Here is an 18,510-nt window from a genome sequence, read left to right on the forward strand (position 1 = left end):
GCAGGACTCCCTTGACAGCTGCATGCGACAAGCTAGCATCGAACCATAAGCTTGGCACCACTGATTTAGCCTGAAACCCATCAACTGCCAATCAGATGAATACCACAGCAAAATATGAAATTACATATAATTGAGGAGACCATTCTGTATATAAAACATCACAGTTTCCCACAAAACTTTATTAATAATCTCACACCGGTTAGAAATAAAAGATCAGTAACTTTGTTCACTTTCAACTCCGCTACAAGCATGAGGCTTTCACCTCAGCGTTTTGTGCCAGAGGTCGAAGCAGGGCACCACGTGCAGGCGGACGTATTTCTGGCTCCCGGATGAGCACTCCAAACAGCCGTAGACTGTTTCCCGCTTCTGGTTCCCCATGCCGCACAGAGCGCATGGCCCCTTGGGGATGTTGTGGTTGAGGAGGTTAACGCGGGTGTGGGAGCCCTCCCTCAGATATGTGGTGGACAGGTCCGTCATACTGGCAGCTTTCTCGTAGTAGTCAGTCACCACGTCATCCATGTAGGTGTCGGAGTGCGTGAGCTCCTCGAAGGTTCGATCATCTGAAGCACAATTTAGAAATGCAAGAGTCACAAAAATGTGCAGACAGACACTAAAGTGGAGTTTGAAGAGCAGAGTTGATTTTCACACCCGCCCTGAAGGGGTTTCCGTAGATGATCCCAGACAGGAACCTACGCAGTCGGCCCAAGGAGACACGTCCGATGAAACCACCAAGCTGCTCCCTGATCTGCTCCCTCTCAAATCCACCAGAGGACTCGGGTGTTACACAGATATCTGACACAGAGTAATCTGATTACACTTCATGTCATGACAGTTGTACTTATTTTATATGGCATATGTGGAATTCCAGAATTATTCAGCCTGAGGGGAGTTTTGCACACTTGGAGTGTCCATCTAGACGTACGTATTTGACATTCCTACTGTAAGTGCTGCACTTTTAGAGAGAGAGAGAGAGAGAGAGAGAGAGGGGGGAGTAGGAATGCTGGAGGCCTTCCTACCAAGCCGCCCGTCCAATCGAATGTACAGCTCACAGATGCTGAAGGCGATGGTGGTGTGAGCCGGGATGATGATGGCCTTGTCTCGACCTTTTGGGTTTCTGCCATCGTCAATCTGAAACTATAATAGATGATGAGTAAATGTCCAATTTTATAATTTAGACAATTGATCTTAGATTAAAAGGGTCATAGTTTCATGTTAAAATTGACACCCAAAAAAGTAGAATTGTGGGGATTTAATGATCAATTGAAACCATATGTACAATGCATCCAGAAAGTATTCACAGCGCTTCACTTTTTCCAAATTTTGTTATGCTAGCATTCTTCAAAAATAGATGAAATTCATTTTCTGCTCAAACTTGTACACACAGCACCCCATAATGACAACGTGAAAAAGTTTTTTTTGTAAGATTTTTGATTTTTTTGAGATTTTAGCAAATTTATGAAAAATAAATTAAAAACTAATAAATCACATGTTAACATGTGAACAGTATTCATAGCCTTTGCAAGCTCAAAAATTAGCTCAGGTGCATCCTGTTTCCACTGATCATCCTTGTAATGTTTCATGCCCGTATATAGAGGGGGTTCAGAGGGTTCAACCGACCCCCCCCCCCCGAGAATTCTGCTGATTTTTTCTGATCTGGATATCAACGTTATGTATTTTCTTTTCATTGATAATAAGCAACAAGCACTAACTGTTACACAGCTATTATCACACACCCTCAAGTTTCAATTTCCTCTGCCAGTGTAATCCCTTAAGTGATGAAAGGGGAAACTCCTAGATAAACTTTTCCCATGGGGGTTGAGAATTTGTGCTCCCTGGTCCCTATCCTCCTCTGATATCAAACAGATTAGTAGGCTTGTAAATACCCATGTAGACACACAATTACACTTGTCTGGTTTGTAAAAACATGTTTGTATGTATAAGCTGAGAAAAAAAGGGAGCTTCTCCTTCCTGTTGCAAATTCTGTAAAGGTGCAAATATTCGCGTGGGATTTATTATGCGAATTTCGCGAGTTAAACAAGGTCGCCAAATTAAATACCGCTATTTTAATACATAACGTACATATACGTACATATTCATAATGTAAACGCGAATATTAATACTGCTAAATACAAGGTCTGTTAGAAAACTATCCAACCTTTTTATTTTTTGCAAAAACTATGTGGAATTGAATCATGTGCGCTTGCATCAGCCAAACTTGAACTTTCGTGCGCATGCGTGAGTTTTTTCACGCCTGTTGGTTGCGTCATTCGCAACCGACAGGCAGGTATAAAGTTTGCATTAATGTTATCTTGGTTCTTCCTGGGTGGTTCTTATGGCAACTGATCCAATCCCAAGCAAGGACTATTTGTATATAAAAATGTATTTCCTAAAATGATACATTTTGGGTTTCAAATGAAATTTATGTAGCTTTTTACCCCTCGAAATCCTCAAAAAGCTTCTGCTTCAGGGGGCTTCGCCCCCCTGAGCCCCCCACAAGGGCATTGCCCCTCGACCCCACCGGGGGCCCTGCGGCCCACTGGACCCCCAACTCAAGGATTTGAACCCCCCCTTTCACATTCCTATATACAGCCCTGTGTTTCTACAGCTTAACTGGAGTCCACCTGGGGTACATTCAGTTGATTGGACATGAATTGGACATACACCTGTCTACATATAAGGTCCCACAGTTGAGAGGACAAACCAAGCATGAAGACAAAGGAATTGTCTGTAGACCTCTGAGACAGGATTGTCTCAAGAGGTGCTGCAAAGAGGAATGTGCAAAACTGCACAAAGTTTGTGGCATCATATTCAAGAAGACTTGAGGCTGTAATTTCTGTCAAAGGTGCATCAACAAAGTATTGAGCAACAGGTGTGAATGCTGATGTAGATGTCATTTTAATTTTTAATAAATTTGCAAAAATTTCAAAAACTTTTTTCAAGTTGTCATTATGGAGTGTTGTAAGTAGAATTTTGAAGAAAAAAAAAAGAATTACCCCCATTTTGGAATAAGGCAGTAACATGACAAAATGTGGAAAAGTGAAGTGCTGTGAATACTTTGCACTGTATGTAATAGATTTGGTACTTCTTAAAATTTCCTGTGTCAATATTTTTTATCTTGTTTTTGTGTCTGTCTAACCAAACGTTGCCACGAACAGCGGGAGAAGAAGAAAACTAGAAGGGTGGAAATGAGAGTGGGGACTTTGAATGTTGGTAGTATGACTGGTAAAGGGAGAGAGCTGGCTGATATGATGGAGAGGAGAAAGGTAGACATATTGTGTGTGCAAGAGACCAAGTGGAAGGGAAGTAAGAGCAGGAGCATTGGCGGTGGGTACAAGTTGTTGTACCATGGTGAGGACAGGAAGAGAAATGGTGTTGGGGTCATTTTAAAGGAAGAGTATGTTAAAAGTGTGTTGGAGGTTAAGCAAGTGTCTGACAGGGTGATGAGTGTGAAGTTGGAAATTGAAGGGGTGATGATGAATATCATCAGTGCATATGCCCCACAGGTTGGTTGTGAGATGAAGGAGAAAGAAGATTTCTGGAGTGTGTTAGATGAGGTGGTGGAGAGTGTGCCCAAGCATGAAAGAGTGGTGATAGGAGCTGACTTCAATGGGCATGTTGGTGAAGGGAACAGAGGTGATGAGGAAGTAATGGGTAGATATGGTATCAAGGATAGGAATGGGGAAGGACAGATGGTAGTTGATTTTGCAAAAAGGATGGAAATGGCTGTGGTGAATACCTACTTTAAGAAAAGGGAGGAGCACAGGGTAACATAAGAGTGGAGGAAGGTGCACACAGGTGGACTACATTCTTTATAGGAGATGCAAGCTAAAATAAATCAGAGACTGTAAGGTGGTAGCAGGAGAGAGTGTCACTAGACAGCACAGGATGGTTGTTTGTAGGATGACTTTAGAGGTAAAGAAGAAGAAGAGTGTGAGAGCTCAACAAAGGATCAGATGGTGGAAGCTGAAGGAGGAAGACTGTTGTGTGAAATTTAGCGAGCAGGTGAGAGAAGCACTGGTTGGAGGGGAAGCAATTTTGGACAACTGGAAAAGTACTGCAGATGTGGTGAGGGAGACAACTAGGACAGTACTGGGTATGACATCTGGACAGTGGAAGGAAGACAAGGAGACTTGGTGGTGGAATGAAGAGGTCCAGGAAAGCATAAGGAGAAAGAGGTTGGCGAAAATTTTTGGGATAGTCGGAGAGATGAAGAAAGTAGACAGGAGTACAAGAAGATGCTGCGTAAGGCGAAATTAGAAGTGGCAAAAGCAAAGGAAAAGGCATATTGCGAGCTGTACAAGAAGTTGAATAGTAAGGAAGGAGAAAAGGACTTGTACCGATTGGCCAGACAAAGGGACAGAGCTAGAAAGGATGTGCAGCAGGTTAGGGTGGTAAAAGATGCACATGGTAATGTGCTGACAAGTGAGGAGTGTGTGCTGAGAAGGTGGAGGGAATATTTTGAAGAGTTGAAGAATAAAGAAAATGAGCGAGAGAAAACGCTGCATGATGTAGTGAGAGTAAATCAGGAAGTAGAAGAGATTAGCAAGGAAGAAGTGAGGGCTGCTATGAAGAGGATGAAGAGTGGAAAGGCAGTCGGTCCAGATGACATTCCAGTGGAGGCATGGAAATGTCTAGGAGAGATGGCAGTAGAGTTTCTAACCAGATTGTTTAATAAAATCTTGGAAAGTGAGAGCATGCCTGAGGAGTGGAGACGAAGTGTGCTGGTTCCTATTTTCAAGAACAAGGGTGATGTGCAGAGCTGCAGTAACTACAGAGGCATAAAGCTGATCAGCCACAGCATGAAGTTATGGGAAAGAGTAGTAGAAGCTAGGCTTAGAAAACAGGTGAAGATCTGTGAGCAGCAATATGGTTTCATGCCGAGAAAGAGCACTACAGATGCAACGTTTGCTCTGAGAATACTGTTGGAAAAGTACAGAGAAGGACAGAAAGAGTTACATTGTGTGTTTGTGGACTTAGAAAAAGCTTATGATAGGGTGCCAAGAGAAGAGTTGTGGTATTGTATGAGGAAGTCTGGAGTGGCAGAGAAGTATGTTAGGGTAGTGCAGGACATGTACAAGAATAGTGTGACAGCGGTGAGATGCGCAGTCGGAATGACAGACTCATTCAAGGTGGAGGTGGGATTACACCAAGGATCAGCTCTGAGTCCTTTCTTGTTTGCAGTGGTGATGGACAGGTTGACGAATGAGATCAGACAGGAGTCCCCATGGACTATGATGTTTGCAGATGACATTGTGATCTGTAGTGAGAGTAGAGAGCAAGTTGAGTCTAGTGTGGAGAAGTGGAGATATGCTTTGGAGAGAAGGGGAATGAAAGTCAGTAGAAGCAAGACTGAGTACATGTGTGTGAATGAGAGGGAGCCCAGTGGAATAGTGCAGTTACAAGGAGTAGAAGTGGTGAAAGTAGATGAGTTTAAATATTTGGGGTCAACTGTTCAAAGTAATGGAGAGTGTGGTAGAGAGGTGAAGAAGAGAGTGCAGGCAGGGTGGAGTGGGTGGAGAAAGGTGGCAGGAGTGATTTGTGGCCGAAGAATATCAGCAAGAGTCAAGGGGAAAGTTTACAAAACAGTAGTGAGACCAGCTATGTTGTATGGTTTAGAGACAGTGGCACTAACAAGAAGACAGGAGGCAGAGCTGGAGGTGGCAGAGCTGAAGATGTTGAGATTCTCTTTGGGAGTGACAAGAATGGACAAGATTAGGAATGAACATATCAGAGGGACAGCTCAGGTGGGATGGTTTGGAGACAAAGTCAGAGAGGCGAGATTGAGATGGTTTGGACATGTGCAGAGGAGGGACCCAGGGTATATAGGGAGAAGGATGCTGAGGATGGAGCCACCAGGCAGGAAGAGAAGAAGGAGACCAAAGAGGAGGTTCATGGATGTGCTGAGAGAGGACATGCAGGAGGTTGGTGTGACAGAGGAAGATACAGAGGACAGGGTGAGATGGAAACGATTGATCTGCTGTGGCGACCCCTAACGGGAACAGCCAAAAGACAAAGAAGAAGAAGAACCAAGTAGCAAACAAATTTCACATGGGGGAGCTAAACAAAGTGGTGTGATGCACCACTTAGTATTACAAGTGAATAACACATGCTGTCAGTATCACAAGGGGGTCTGGGGGAACAGCCCCCCGCCCCCAAGCAGTTTTTAAAATTATTTGTTAAATGCTGCATTCTGGTGCAGCATTTAATCAGAATTTTTTTGCTTTGCATGTTTAATAATTTGTTGATGCAGATATTATCAACTGCATCTGCATTTATTTACTAATTTGAAAGAAGAAGAATACAACATCTGATTTATTTTTTTATTTCATTTTTCATTTGATTTGTGTAATATTGATCATCTCTGGCACATTAATATATAATGTAGGGGAAGCCAGGGCACAGTGGATCAGAAATGTTGTTTTGTGGCAGCATGAACACATTATGCATAGATTTAGGTCATTCTATTGTGGGTTTAATACAGCAAGTTATTGTTTATAAGTCTATGTTATTTATGTCTCCCCAAGTGTAATTTACAGGTGTTTAAAATCGATTTTAAAATTTTTGATTCACTAATTCACGGGGCACAGTGAATCCAAAAAATTTTAAACTTAGAATATAATGAAAAACAAAACAAAACACATGATTGTAAAAATTTCTTAAAAATTATATATATATATATATATATATATATATATATATATATATATATATATATATATATATATATATATATATATATATATATATATATATACATATATATATATATATATAATTTTATTTTATATATATATATATAATTTTATATATATAATACAAACTATAATCCAGCAAACCAGCTATGTAATGTGTGAGTGTCTTATATAGTGATATAAGTCCTTTAGAAACTAAAAATAAATACAACTGTCAGAATTTCTGTTCAAACATGAAAACAGTTGTTTACGATATACACAAATTATAGAAATAATTCATGGAAAAATAAATGTATAAGCTTCAACAAGTAATATTTGTCATTCACTTGATACTGGGGCTTAGAAAATCACTTTCTAGACTGATTCACTGTGGCCCGATTCACTGTACCCCGGGTGCATGTGATACACAGGAGTCATGTTATCAATAGCTGACAGTCTGGAGAAGACATAACACATGCTCATCAGTTGGATATGGTAGTCTTCTGACTAATAGCATTTTTTTGGGCCACCTTTCCTCTGTTGTAAGAAATAAATACAAAGACACTGACATCCACAAAATTATTTTTGATAGGAAAAAACTGACTTCACTTGCCACTTAGTTTTACCCTTAATGTATCCAAAAACAAAACACTAATTTATAAGGGGGACGGCTTTATGCATACAAATATGGCATAACTGCTGCAAATATGTATGTAGTTTTGCAGATATAGCTACTGATTCACTGTGCCCTGGTTTCCCCTACTTTGTATAATTTTATTTATTTATTACCGGGGGGTTGGTGCCCCAGCCTCCCAGATCTTTATTTCCGCTGCCTATGTCCATGCGTAATGTTTCAAAACAAAATCAATATCATGGGACTGAAAACTAAGACTGTTTTGTATTTGAACGGTAATTCAGGTGAGATTACTGTCAGCCTTATTTTTGTCTTACCCTCATGGTGGTCCCTCTCATCCCAGCATGAACAGTCAGGGAACACTGGCGTGTGGTGCGGATGCTCTCCACGACGACACACAGAATACTTCGCCCACTCTCTTTGGACTGACGAATCAGGCAGTGATCAAGATCCACTTTCCTTTAATACATGGATTTCCCACCGTCACTGTTCATGTTGTCTCTGTGGTTTATTCAGTCCACATTAATAACAGAATTTGACATTTTTGTGTAATAGCTATGAATCTATATTCTAGTTTTAATGTCAAACCGTATTTACTGGACCTGCATGCCACTGAATTACTATTAAATTTTGTACGTGGGCCTGAAAATTTAACATTTTCAAAGTTGTTGTGGAGCAGATAAATGCAAAAATCATTCATTTCTGGAAACAAGCACCAAAACTGGCACACATACTCACTCCTTAGACATTACTTTAAAAAACAAACAAACAAACAAACAAACAAACAAACAAACAAACAAACAAACAAACAAAAAAAAAACCTGATTGGCCACTTGAATTTTCAATTGGCAGCCAGGTAGGGGTCAATTAAAGAATTACACAGGAGTCAAAATTAAAAGATACTTCAATCATATTGAAAACTATACTGCATTATTTGTCTAATCACAAAGATTCCAAAAAGTTATAGTTTGGACTATCTGTGACTGAATGTTGACTGACTGAATGAAGGTCAGCCCATCTGATGTCACAGCGGTGCTCTGATAATCAGAATAACCTTTTAATTGTAAAGTTTTGCATGCATGACATGTTTGATGAGGGGTTTTATGCAATAAAAGTATCTGACAGGTCTTGCCTTCAGTTGTGGACCTTGGTGTTTCTGTATGGCGGTGGTGGGTTGCAAACCTGTGACAATCCTCATTCCAAGATGGAGAATACAAATATCACAGAAAGGAGGTTGATGTCCTTGCACAAGAACGCATTTAGATCAGGTGTTTCAAATACCAACTCGGAATTAATGACTTCAACAGGGGTTAGACTGAACAGGGGTTAGATTATTGCTGAATCATCTCTGGTTACCAGGGGCAGATTAACACTGCATACTCTCTAGCCAACAGGGGTTAGATTATTGCTGAATCATCTCTGGTTACCAGGGGCAGATTAGCACTGCATACTCTCTAGCCAACAGGGGTTAGATTATTGCTGAATCATCTCTGGTTACCAGGGGCAGATTAGCACTGCATACTCTCTAGCCAACAGGGGTTAGATTATTGCTGAATCATCTCTGGTTACCAGGGGCAGATTAGCACTGCATACTCTCTAGCCAACAGGGGTTAGATTATTGCTGAATCATCTCTGGTTACCAGGGGCAGATTAGCACTGCATACTCTCTAGCCAACAGGGGTTAGATTATTGCTGAATCATCTCTGGTTACCAGGGGCAGATTGCCACAGAATCAACTCTGGTGAACAGTGGGCACATTAGCATTAAATCATGTCTGGCTAACAGGGCAGATTAGCAGAGAAAACGTTTTATGATAATGGGTGAGTTAAACGCTGAGTCATCACTGTCTGACATGGGCAGATTAGTGCTGAATCATTGATTGATTGATCATGGATTCCTTTCCTCAAACTATTTTCTACTAGTCCAGTTCAGGAAATAGCACTTTAATTTTGAACAACAGAAGGCATTTTTGACAATGTTGTCCATTCTCCAGTATAATAACTGGACAACATATGAAGCTTTGATTGTCCAAAAAATTCGTCCAGATCTAGAGTCAACAGATTAGTACAGTAGACTGTTGGTATCAGAGTTCCAGGTTGCCAGGCACTGTGCCGTGGATGTACTATATGTGCGAGGTATAGAATAACACCATCATTTATTCATCCGCACAGGTAAACCCTCATCTCACGTTCACTATGTCACAAGGTCAAACGTCAGACACCAGCTAGTCGCTACTGTTAGAAGGATACTTGACAACAAGGAAATCACCTTTATAGACATATTTGTTTCCAGCAGAATACAGTAATTTGTATTGGAGCATGACAGGAAAAAGATGAATGAATGAGGAGTGCCCTCTAGTGGTCGTTTGATTGGGCACCAGGAGACAATGTGTTGCAGACTGCACAACAAAATAAAGTAGGAGGAGATAGCAAGTTTTTAATCAACTTTTGCTTTTATTCATTGATTAAATTATAATGAAAAATATATGACAACAACTATTTTGGCTTATGTTTCTGATACTTTTGGATATGAATCTTGGTGTCTCATGTTTTGGAAGAGCTCACATCCACATATACTTTTGGGGAGACCTTGATAAAGACCTTGCATAGCAGGTAGCTCAGTGGTTAAGTTGTCCAGCTACCAATAAGTAGACCTGCTTTCGGTTCCCTGTCATGCTACTTATGAATCTAAATTGTCTCAGTTGACCTGGCTGTAAATGGGTACCGCGTTGGCTCGTGAAGTAACCTGTGATGGACTGGCCTCCCCTTCCGTGGAGAGTCGTAGACTCACATCTGCTTCACGCTGAGGCATCTGGAGATAAGCACCTGCACCCACAGGCCACAGGGATGATACAGGACTGACTTCATGGTAATCGTAATAAAAGATTGTTATGAAGCTACATATTGCAAGTGTTTGCAGTTACGTGTTCTTGCCAACCAAAAGACCTTGTAAGATTGAGTAAACAATAAACGTGCTGTGCACACAGCATTTGTGAATAATAAATAATTCATTAAAGAGTCATTTTTGCTGAAGATTAATAAGTTATTAGGCAGCACCTTGTGCTTAGTTTTAAGTAATGAGGTATCAGCTTTGTGGGCAGCAGATGAAGATAAAGGTTCCACAGTAAGCAGCTGGTCCCTAAGTTCTTTATCTGCTGGTACCTGGAGTTGAGTTCTCGCAGTAAAGTGGGCACCTCAAGCTCATGTTTGGTCACGATGCCGAAGGAGGCTTTGACGGCCACAGAGTCAGATCCACTGATGTTGAATCCCACATCGTTGATGATGTGGTTTCCTAATCTACCGTTGAGGGCAACATCAGATTTGTCCTCATAGTTGAGGAGCTGGTAAGAGGAAACTCCTGTTTCAGGAACAAAGGGGAATAAAAATAAAAGGTTAAAACATTGTGAATCACTCCTCATATGCACCCCCCCCCCCCAAAAAATCACTATTTTTAAAAAAGCTATTCAGTGACCTGTTGTGTAATATTTATGTAACTTTTTAATCTGCCACTGTTATAAGGCCGCCTTCCATACAGTCAGAAAGTCTGTTTTCAAAAACAACAAACAAACAAAAAAATAAAACTTGACTTATGACTGTATTTTGGTTTCAAACAATTATTCAATTCAATTCAATTTTTGTTTTATATAGCGCCAAATCACAACAAACAGTTGCCCCAAGGTGCTTTATATTATTGTAAGGCAAGGCCATACAATAATTATGTAAAACCCCAACGGTCAAAACGACCCCCTGTGAGCAAGCACTTGGCTACAGTGGGAAGGAAAAACTCCCTTTTAACAGGAAGAAACCTCCAGCAGAACCAGGCTCAGGGAGGGGCAGTCTTCTGCTGGGACTGGTTGGGGCTGAGGGAGAGAACCAGGAAAAAGACATGCTGTGGAGGGGAGCAGAGATCGATCACTAATGATTAAATGCAGAGTGGTGCATACAGAGCAAAAAGAGAAAGAAACAGTGCATCATGGGAACCCCCCAGCAGTCTACGTCTATAGCAGCATAACTAAGGGATGGTTCAGGGTCACCTGATCCAGCCCTAACTATAAGCTTTAGCAAAAAGGAAAGTTTTAAGCCTAATCTTAAAAGTAGAGAGGGTGTCTGTCTCCCTGATCTGAATTGGGAGCTGGTTCCACAGGAGAGGAGCCTGAAAGCTGAAGGCTCTGCCTCCCATTCTACTCTTACAAACCCTAGGAACTACAAGTAAGCCTGCAGTCTGAGAGCGAAGCGCTCTATTGGGGTGATATGGTACTACGAGGTCCCTAAGATAAGATGGGACCTGATTATTCAAAACCTTATAAGTAAGAAGAAGAATTTTAAATTCTATTCTAGAATTAATAGGAAGCCAATGAAGAGAGGCCAATATGGGTGAGATATGCTCTCTCCTTCTAGTCCCCGTTAGCACTCTAGCTGCAGCATTTTGAATTAACTGAAGGCTTTTTAGGGAACTTTTAGGACAACCTGATAATAATGAATTACAATAGTTCAGCCTAGAGGAAATAAATGCATGAATTAGTTTTTCAGCATCACTCTGAGACAAGACCTTTCTAATTTTAGAGATATTGCGTAAATGCAAAAAAGCAGTCCTACATATTTGTTTAATATGCACTTTGAATGACATATCCTGATCAAAAATGACTCTAAGATTTCTCACAGTATTACTAGAGGTCAGGGTAATGCCATCCAGAGTAAGGATCTGGTTAGACACCATGTTTCTAAGATTTGTGGGGCCAAGTGCAATAACTTCAGTTTTATCTGAGTTTAAAAGCAGGAAATTAGAGGTCATCCATGTCTTTATGTCTGTAAGACAATCCTGCAGTTTAGCTAATTGGTGTGTGTCCTCTGGCTTCATGGATAGATAAAGCTGGGTATCATCTGCGTAACAATGAAAATTTAAGCAATACTGTCTAATAATACTGCCTAAGGGAAGCATGTATAAAGTGAATAAAATTGGTCCTAGCACAGAACCTTGTGGAACTCCATAATTAACTTTAGTCTGTGAAGAACATTCCCCATTTACATGAACAAATTGTAATCTATTAGACAAATATGATTCAAACCACCGCAGCGCAGTGCCTTTAATACCTATGGCATGCTCTAATCTCTGTAATAAAATTTTATGGTCAACAGTATCAAAAGCAGCACTGAGGTCTAACAGAACAAGCACAGAGATGAGTCCACTGTCCGAGGCCATAAGAAGATCATTTGTAACCTTCACTAATGCTGTTTCTGTACTATGATGAATTCTAAAACCTGACTGAAACTCTTCAAATAGACCATTCCTCTGCAGATGATCAGTTAGCTGTTTTACAACTACCCTTTCAAGAATTTTTGAGAGAAAAGGAAGGTTGGAGATTGGCCTATAATTAGCTAAGATAGCTGGGTCAAGTGATGGCTTTTTAAGTAATGGTTTAATTACTGCCACCTTAAAAGCCTGTGGTACATAGCCAACTAACAAAGATAGATTGATCATATTTAAGATCGAAGCATTAAATAATGGTAGGGCTTCCTTGAGCAGCCTGGTAGGAATGGGGTCTAATAAACATGTTGATGGTTTGGATGAAGTAACTAATGAAAATAACTCAGACAGAACAATCGGAGAGAAAGAGTCTAACCAAATACCGGCATCACTGAAAGCAGCCAAAGATAACGATATGTCTTTGGGATGGTTATGAGTAATTTTTTCTCTAATAGTTAAAATTTTGTTAGCAAAGAAAGTCATGAAGTCATTACTAGTTAAAGTTAATGGAATACTCAGCTCAATAGAGCTCTGACTCTTTGTCAGCCTGGCTACAGTGCTGAAAAGAAACCTGGGGTTGTTCTTATTTTCTTCAATTAGTGATGAGTAGAAAGATGTCCTAGCTTTACGGAGGGCTTTTTTATAGTGCAAGATCTTCTAGTGAAGATCTTCTAAATTAGTGAGATGCCATTTCCTCTCCAACTTACGGGTTATCTGCTTTAAGCTACGAGTTTGTGAGTTATACCACGGAGTCAGGCACTTCTGATTTAAAGCTCTCTTTTTCAGAGGAGCTACAGCATCCAAAGTTATCTTCAATGAGGATGTAAAACTATTGACGAGATACTCTATCTCACTTACAGAGTTTAGGTAGCTACTCTGCACTGTGTTGGTATATGGCATTAGAGAACATAAAGAAGGAATCATATCCTTAAACCTAGTTACAGCGCTTTCTGAAAGACTTCTAGTGTAATGAAACTTATTCCCCACTGCTGGGTAGTCCATCAGAGTAAATGTAAATGTTATTAAGAAATGATCAGACAGAAGGGAGTTTTCAGGGAATACTGTTAAGTCTTCTATTTCCATACCATAAGTCAGAACAAGATCTAAGATATGATTAAAGTGGTGGGTGGACTCATTTACATTTTGAACAAAGCCAATAGAGTCTAATAATAGATTAAATGCAGTGTTGAGGCTGTCATTCTCAGCATCTGTGTGGATGTTAAAATCGCCCACTATAATTATCTTATCTGAGCTAAGCACTAAGTCAGACAAAAGGTCTGAAAATTCACAGAGAAACTCACAGTAACGACCAGGTGGACGATAGACAATAACAAATAAAACTGGTTTTTGGGACTTCCAATTTGGATGGACAAGACTAAGAGTCAAGCTTTCAAATGAATTAAAGCTCTGTCTGGGTTTTTGATTAATTAATAAGCTGGAATGGAAGATTGCTGCTAATCCTCCGCCTCGGCCCGTGCTACGAGCATTCTGACAGTTAGTGTGACTCGGGGGTGTTGACTCATTTAAACTAACATATTCATCCTGCTGTAACCAGGTTTCTGTAAGGCAGAATAAATCAATATGTTGATCAATTATTATATCATTTACCAACAGGGACTTAGAAGAGAGAGACCTAATGTTTAATAGACCACATTTAACTGTTTTAGTCTGTGGTGCAGTTGAAGGTGCTATATTATTTTTTCTTTTTGAATTTTTATGCTTAAATAGATTTTTGCTGGTTATTGGTGGTCTGGGAGCAGACACCGTCTCTACGGGGATGGGGTAATGAGGGGATGGCAGGGGGAGAGAAGCTGCAGAGAGGTGTGTAAGACTACAACTCTGCTTCCTGGTCCCAACCCTGGATAGTCACGGTTTGGAGGATTTAAGAAAATTGGCCAGATTTCTAGAAATGAGAGCTGCTCCATCCAAAGTGGGATGGATGCCGTCTCTCCTAACAAGACCAGGTTTTCCCCAGAAGCTTTGCCAATTATCTATGAAGCCCACCTCATTTTTTGGACACCACTCAGACAGCCAGCAATTCAAGGAGAACATGCGGCTAAACATGTCACTCCCAGTCCGATTGGGGAGGGGCCCAGAGAAAACTACAGAGTCCGACATTGTTTTTGCAAAGTTACACACCGATTTAATGTTAATTTTAGTGACCTCCGATTGGCGTAACCGGGTGTCATTACTGCCGACGTGAATTACAATCTTACCAAATTTACGCTTAGCCTTAGCCAGCAGTTTCAAATTTCCTTCAATGTCGCCTGCTCTGGCCCCCGGAAGACAATTGACTATGGTTGCTGGTGTCGCTAACTTCACATTTCTCAAAACAGAGTCGCCAATAACCAGAGTTTGATCCTCGGCGGGTGTGTCGTCGAGTGGGGAAAAACGGTTAGAAATGTGAACGGGTTGGCGGTGTACACGGGGCTTCTGTTTAGAACTACGCTTCCTCCTCACAGTCACCCAGTCGGCCTGCTTTCCCGGCTGCTTGGGATCTGCCAGAGGGGAACTAACGGCGGCTAAGCTACCTTGGTCCGCACTGACTACAGGGGCCTGGCTAGCTGTAGAATTTTCCACGGTGCGGAGCCGAGTCTCCAATTCGCCCAGCCTGGCCTCCAAAGCTAAGAATAAGCTACACTTATTACAAGTACCGTTACTGCTAAAGGAGGCCGAGGAATAACTAAACATTTCACACCCAGAGCAGAAAAGTGCGGGAGAGACAGGAGAAGCCGCCATGCTAAATCGGCTAAGAGCTAGTAGCTGCGCTAAGCTAGCGGATTCCTAAAAACACGCAAAGTGAATAATGTGTAAATAATTTAGAGGTGATTCAGCAGAAGGAGTGCTTTAGTTAAGGCACGTGAAGATTACACTGGGAAACAAATCGTTATCTAGATAACTAGATCAATCTAACTGCGCAGATTAAACAGCTAACAGATACAGCAAAACACCGCTGTGCTCCGGAACAGGAAGTGATACAATACCGCAGTGAGAGCCAACCACCACTAGAGGGGAATATTGATGAGTATCAATTATTGAGGAGTTGAACTCTGCAATGAGGTCTTTTCTGTGCAACTTTATTTATATGCAAGATGTTACTGCTATTGGCAGCACGGTGACTTAGTGGTTAGCACTGTTGCCTCACAGCAGGAAGGTCGTGGGTTCAATTCCCGTGGCCTTTCTGTGTGGAGTTTGCATGTTCTCCCCATGTTTGTGTGGGTTTCCTCCGGGTGCTCCGGTTTCCTCCCACATCCAAAAACATGCGGGTTAGGTGTATTGGAGTCTTTAAATTGTCTGTAGGTGTGTGTGTGGATGGGTGTGTCTGTGCTTGTTTGTCTGTTTGTGGCCCTGCGACAGGCTATCGTCCTGTCCTGGGTGTACCCCGCCTTGCGCTCTATGACTGCTGGGATAGGCTCCAGCCCCCTGCGACCCTCAATTGGACTAAGGGGTAGAAGATGAATGAATGAATGTTACTGCTATTTTGTACTTTATATATTCGTGCAATATTTACTGTTGTTGAGCATTTCCACACTTGTTATAATTTTTTACGTGTATATATACAGTATATATGTGTGTGTGTGTGTGTGTGTGTGTGTGTGTGTGTGTGTGTGTGTGTGTTTTAAAAACATTGTCAAAGTTGTCCATCCTTGTTGGAGAGGAACATCTAAAACAGGGGTAGGCAACCTGTTCCAGAAAGAGCCATGAGGGTGCAGGTTTTCTTTGCAGCCACTGACTCCACCAGGTGATTTTACTGATTAATATCACTTTGAGCAGATGGAATCAGTTAATCAGTGAAATCACCTGGTGGAGTCAGTGGCTGCAAAGAAAACCTGCACCCTCATGGCTCTTTCTGGAACAGGTTGCCTACCCCTGATCTAAAAATAACTAATTTACCATCATTTAGCTTCCAAAAATTCTCTCAAATAAATACACACTTAAACACATGAATGCAACAAAAACAAATTTAAAAATAATTTCTCTAACTACATAGCAAATTTTGAGCCAGTAGAGAGAGAGAGAGAGAGAGAGAGAGAGAGAGAGAGAGAGAGAGAGAGAGAGAGAGAGAGAGAGAGAGAGAGAGAGAGAGAGAGAGGATTTCAAGCATTTTGGGTTTTTCTGTTTTCAGGTCCTCTTGAAAATTCCACAAGTGATGATTGCAGGAATGAGGCTGATTGAAACTCAGACTCACAGGTATTGTGGAAATTATTCTATTTTTGAAATGGTCAACAAATGAATTAAAATAACTGCTTTGTAAAAAGATTCACTTTTTAAAAAAAATGCTTGAAAAATTAAAAGAATTTAGTCCAGGCCTCTCAAACCTTGCTCCTGGAGGACACCTGTCCCGCATGCTTTCCATGTCTACCTGCTGTAGTCACACCTGGCCAATTAACATTGGTGTTTCCCAGCTCTTGATTGGCTGAGCACACCTGACTGAGTTCATTAGCTGTAGGTGGAGCAAAGAGAGCTGTAAAACATGCCGGGCAGGTGCTCTCTGGAAGCAGGGTCGGCGAGGCCTGATTTACACCCCCTATCCACATGCAGCCCGATAGGTTGCAGTTGGCTTCCCCATAGAAAAAAAACTGCAGAACGGCAAATTCATGGGATGCTTGCCAGCCTCGCCGCAATCCATCTGCAAGCGTACATTGTCATTCTGGAGTGTGTCACCCACCATCTGGAGTGTCGGATCATTGGGAACAAAATTTTGAAGCCTATCCCAGCAGTCATATGGCGTGAGGCTGGGTGCACCCTGGATAGGACGCCAGTCTACCGCGGGGCCGCAATGAATCAGCTGACTCAAAAAACTATTCATCGCTTTGAAATACTCAATAATGTGAAGGCAACATCTAGTGGACAGTGGGGAAACCCTCACTCACCCCCACACACATCACCCCACACACCCAAAGCCCTCCACACCCCCAATGCACCCCAACCCCAAACTCCCCAAAACAAGAACCCTTACCTGCTGTGATCTCCTTTTCCCCGACTAGAATGTCTTTCAGTGAGAAAGGTGTGGAGGCATATTTGGTTTTCTTCCAGAAGTGCCTCTTCCTCTTCCTAGTGACCAGGCTGAGGGGCTGGTACCGGTCTGCCTCGCTCAGGCTTGGGACAGGAATCAACCGCCCTGTGTCTCCAACCTGCTTCACAAAGTTCTTAGTGGCTGCAGCGAACATGTCAACTGATTCATTAGTGTCAAGCTCAGCCAAATTTATGCTCCTGTGTTCAGAAATCTCCACATAAATTCGTAGACGTTATTGTGACTTTGTTGGTGTTGTTTGCCGGGCTGCAGGTGTTCTTTCAGACTCATGAGATGATTAATAATGTACAGAGTGTGTAAGGCAATATGGGACGAGGTGTGAGAGAACCTGATAGGTCACTCTTATACCACTTCTTCCTGTCACATGACAGCTGAGCTACAGAAAACTACACCAGATCTGGATCAATATTCAGAACAGGATTGGCTGGTCTAAGCTGCTGGTCAAGAACTTCAGTAACCCTACCACAGGGTAACCCAGCAGAAAACTGACTCGTTGTATTCAAAATCCTGTTTTCAACCTTAGTTTGTGATCATCACCACCATCCTCTGATCCAGTTCCATAGTATAACTAGTTTTCACAGCACATGGATCAAAATCAATTGTTTCCTTGTTAAATAACTCTGTCCAGGAACCAGATCCAGGTGAAATTAAGAAACAGAAGGATGACTGCAGAAAACAGAAAGCATAGCGCCATCTAAAGGAGAGCAGCTTCTAGTACAGCAGTTCACTGCTGATTTTGAGAAGCATCATTCAAATGACGACAAGCATGAAACTTGGCAAGAACATTTATGTTGGGGTACTCTTCAAAATTAGCCGATGAGCCGACAGCACTGGCAAAACTCTTAAGTCCCGGTCACACAGCACTAATGAAGGACACTGAAGCCAAAACGAACCAAGAAATCTGGACTTACTATTTATACTATTTA

General features: G+C 41.5%; 1 protein-coding gene across 1 annotated transcript; it reads right to left on the bottom strand.

The window, feature by feature from the left end:
- Positions 1-147: 147 nt before the first annotated feature.
- pjvk (pejvakin) lies at positions 148-18,025 on the bottom strand. Its single transcript, XM_034177518.1, has 6 exons — positions 17,510-18,025; positions 10,467-10,662; positions 7,623-7,764; positions 1,017-1,134; positions 649-792; positions 148-560 (listed from the first exon to the last, which is right to left on the bottom strand). Exons 1-6 carry the CDS (start codon positions 17,718-17,720, stop codon positions 259-261), a joined length of 1,113 nt encoding a protein of 370 aa, XP_034033409.1. The 5' UTR covers positions 17,721-18,025; the 3' UTR covers positions 148-258.
- Positions 18,026-18,510: the final 485 nt, after the last annotated feature.

Source organism: Thalassophryne amazonica, chromosome 1 (genome assembly GCF_902500255.1).
Source record: "Thalassophryne amazonica chromosome 1, fThaAma1.1, whole genome shotgun sequence".
NCBI lineage: Eukaryota > Metazoa > Chordata > Actinopteri > Batrachoidiformes > Batrachoididae > Thalassophryne > Thalassophryne amazonica.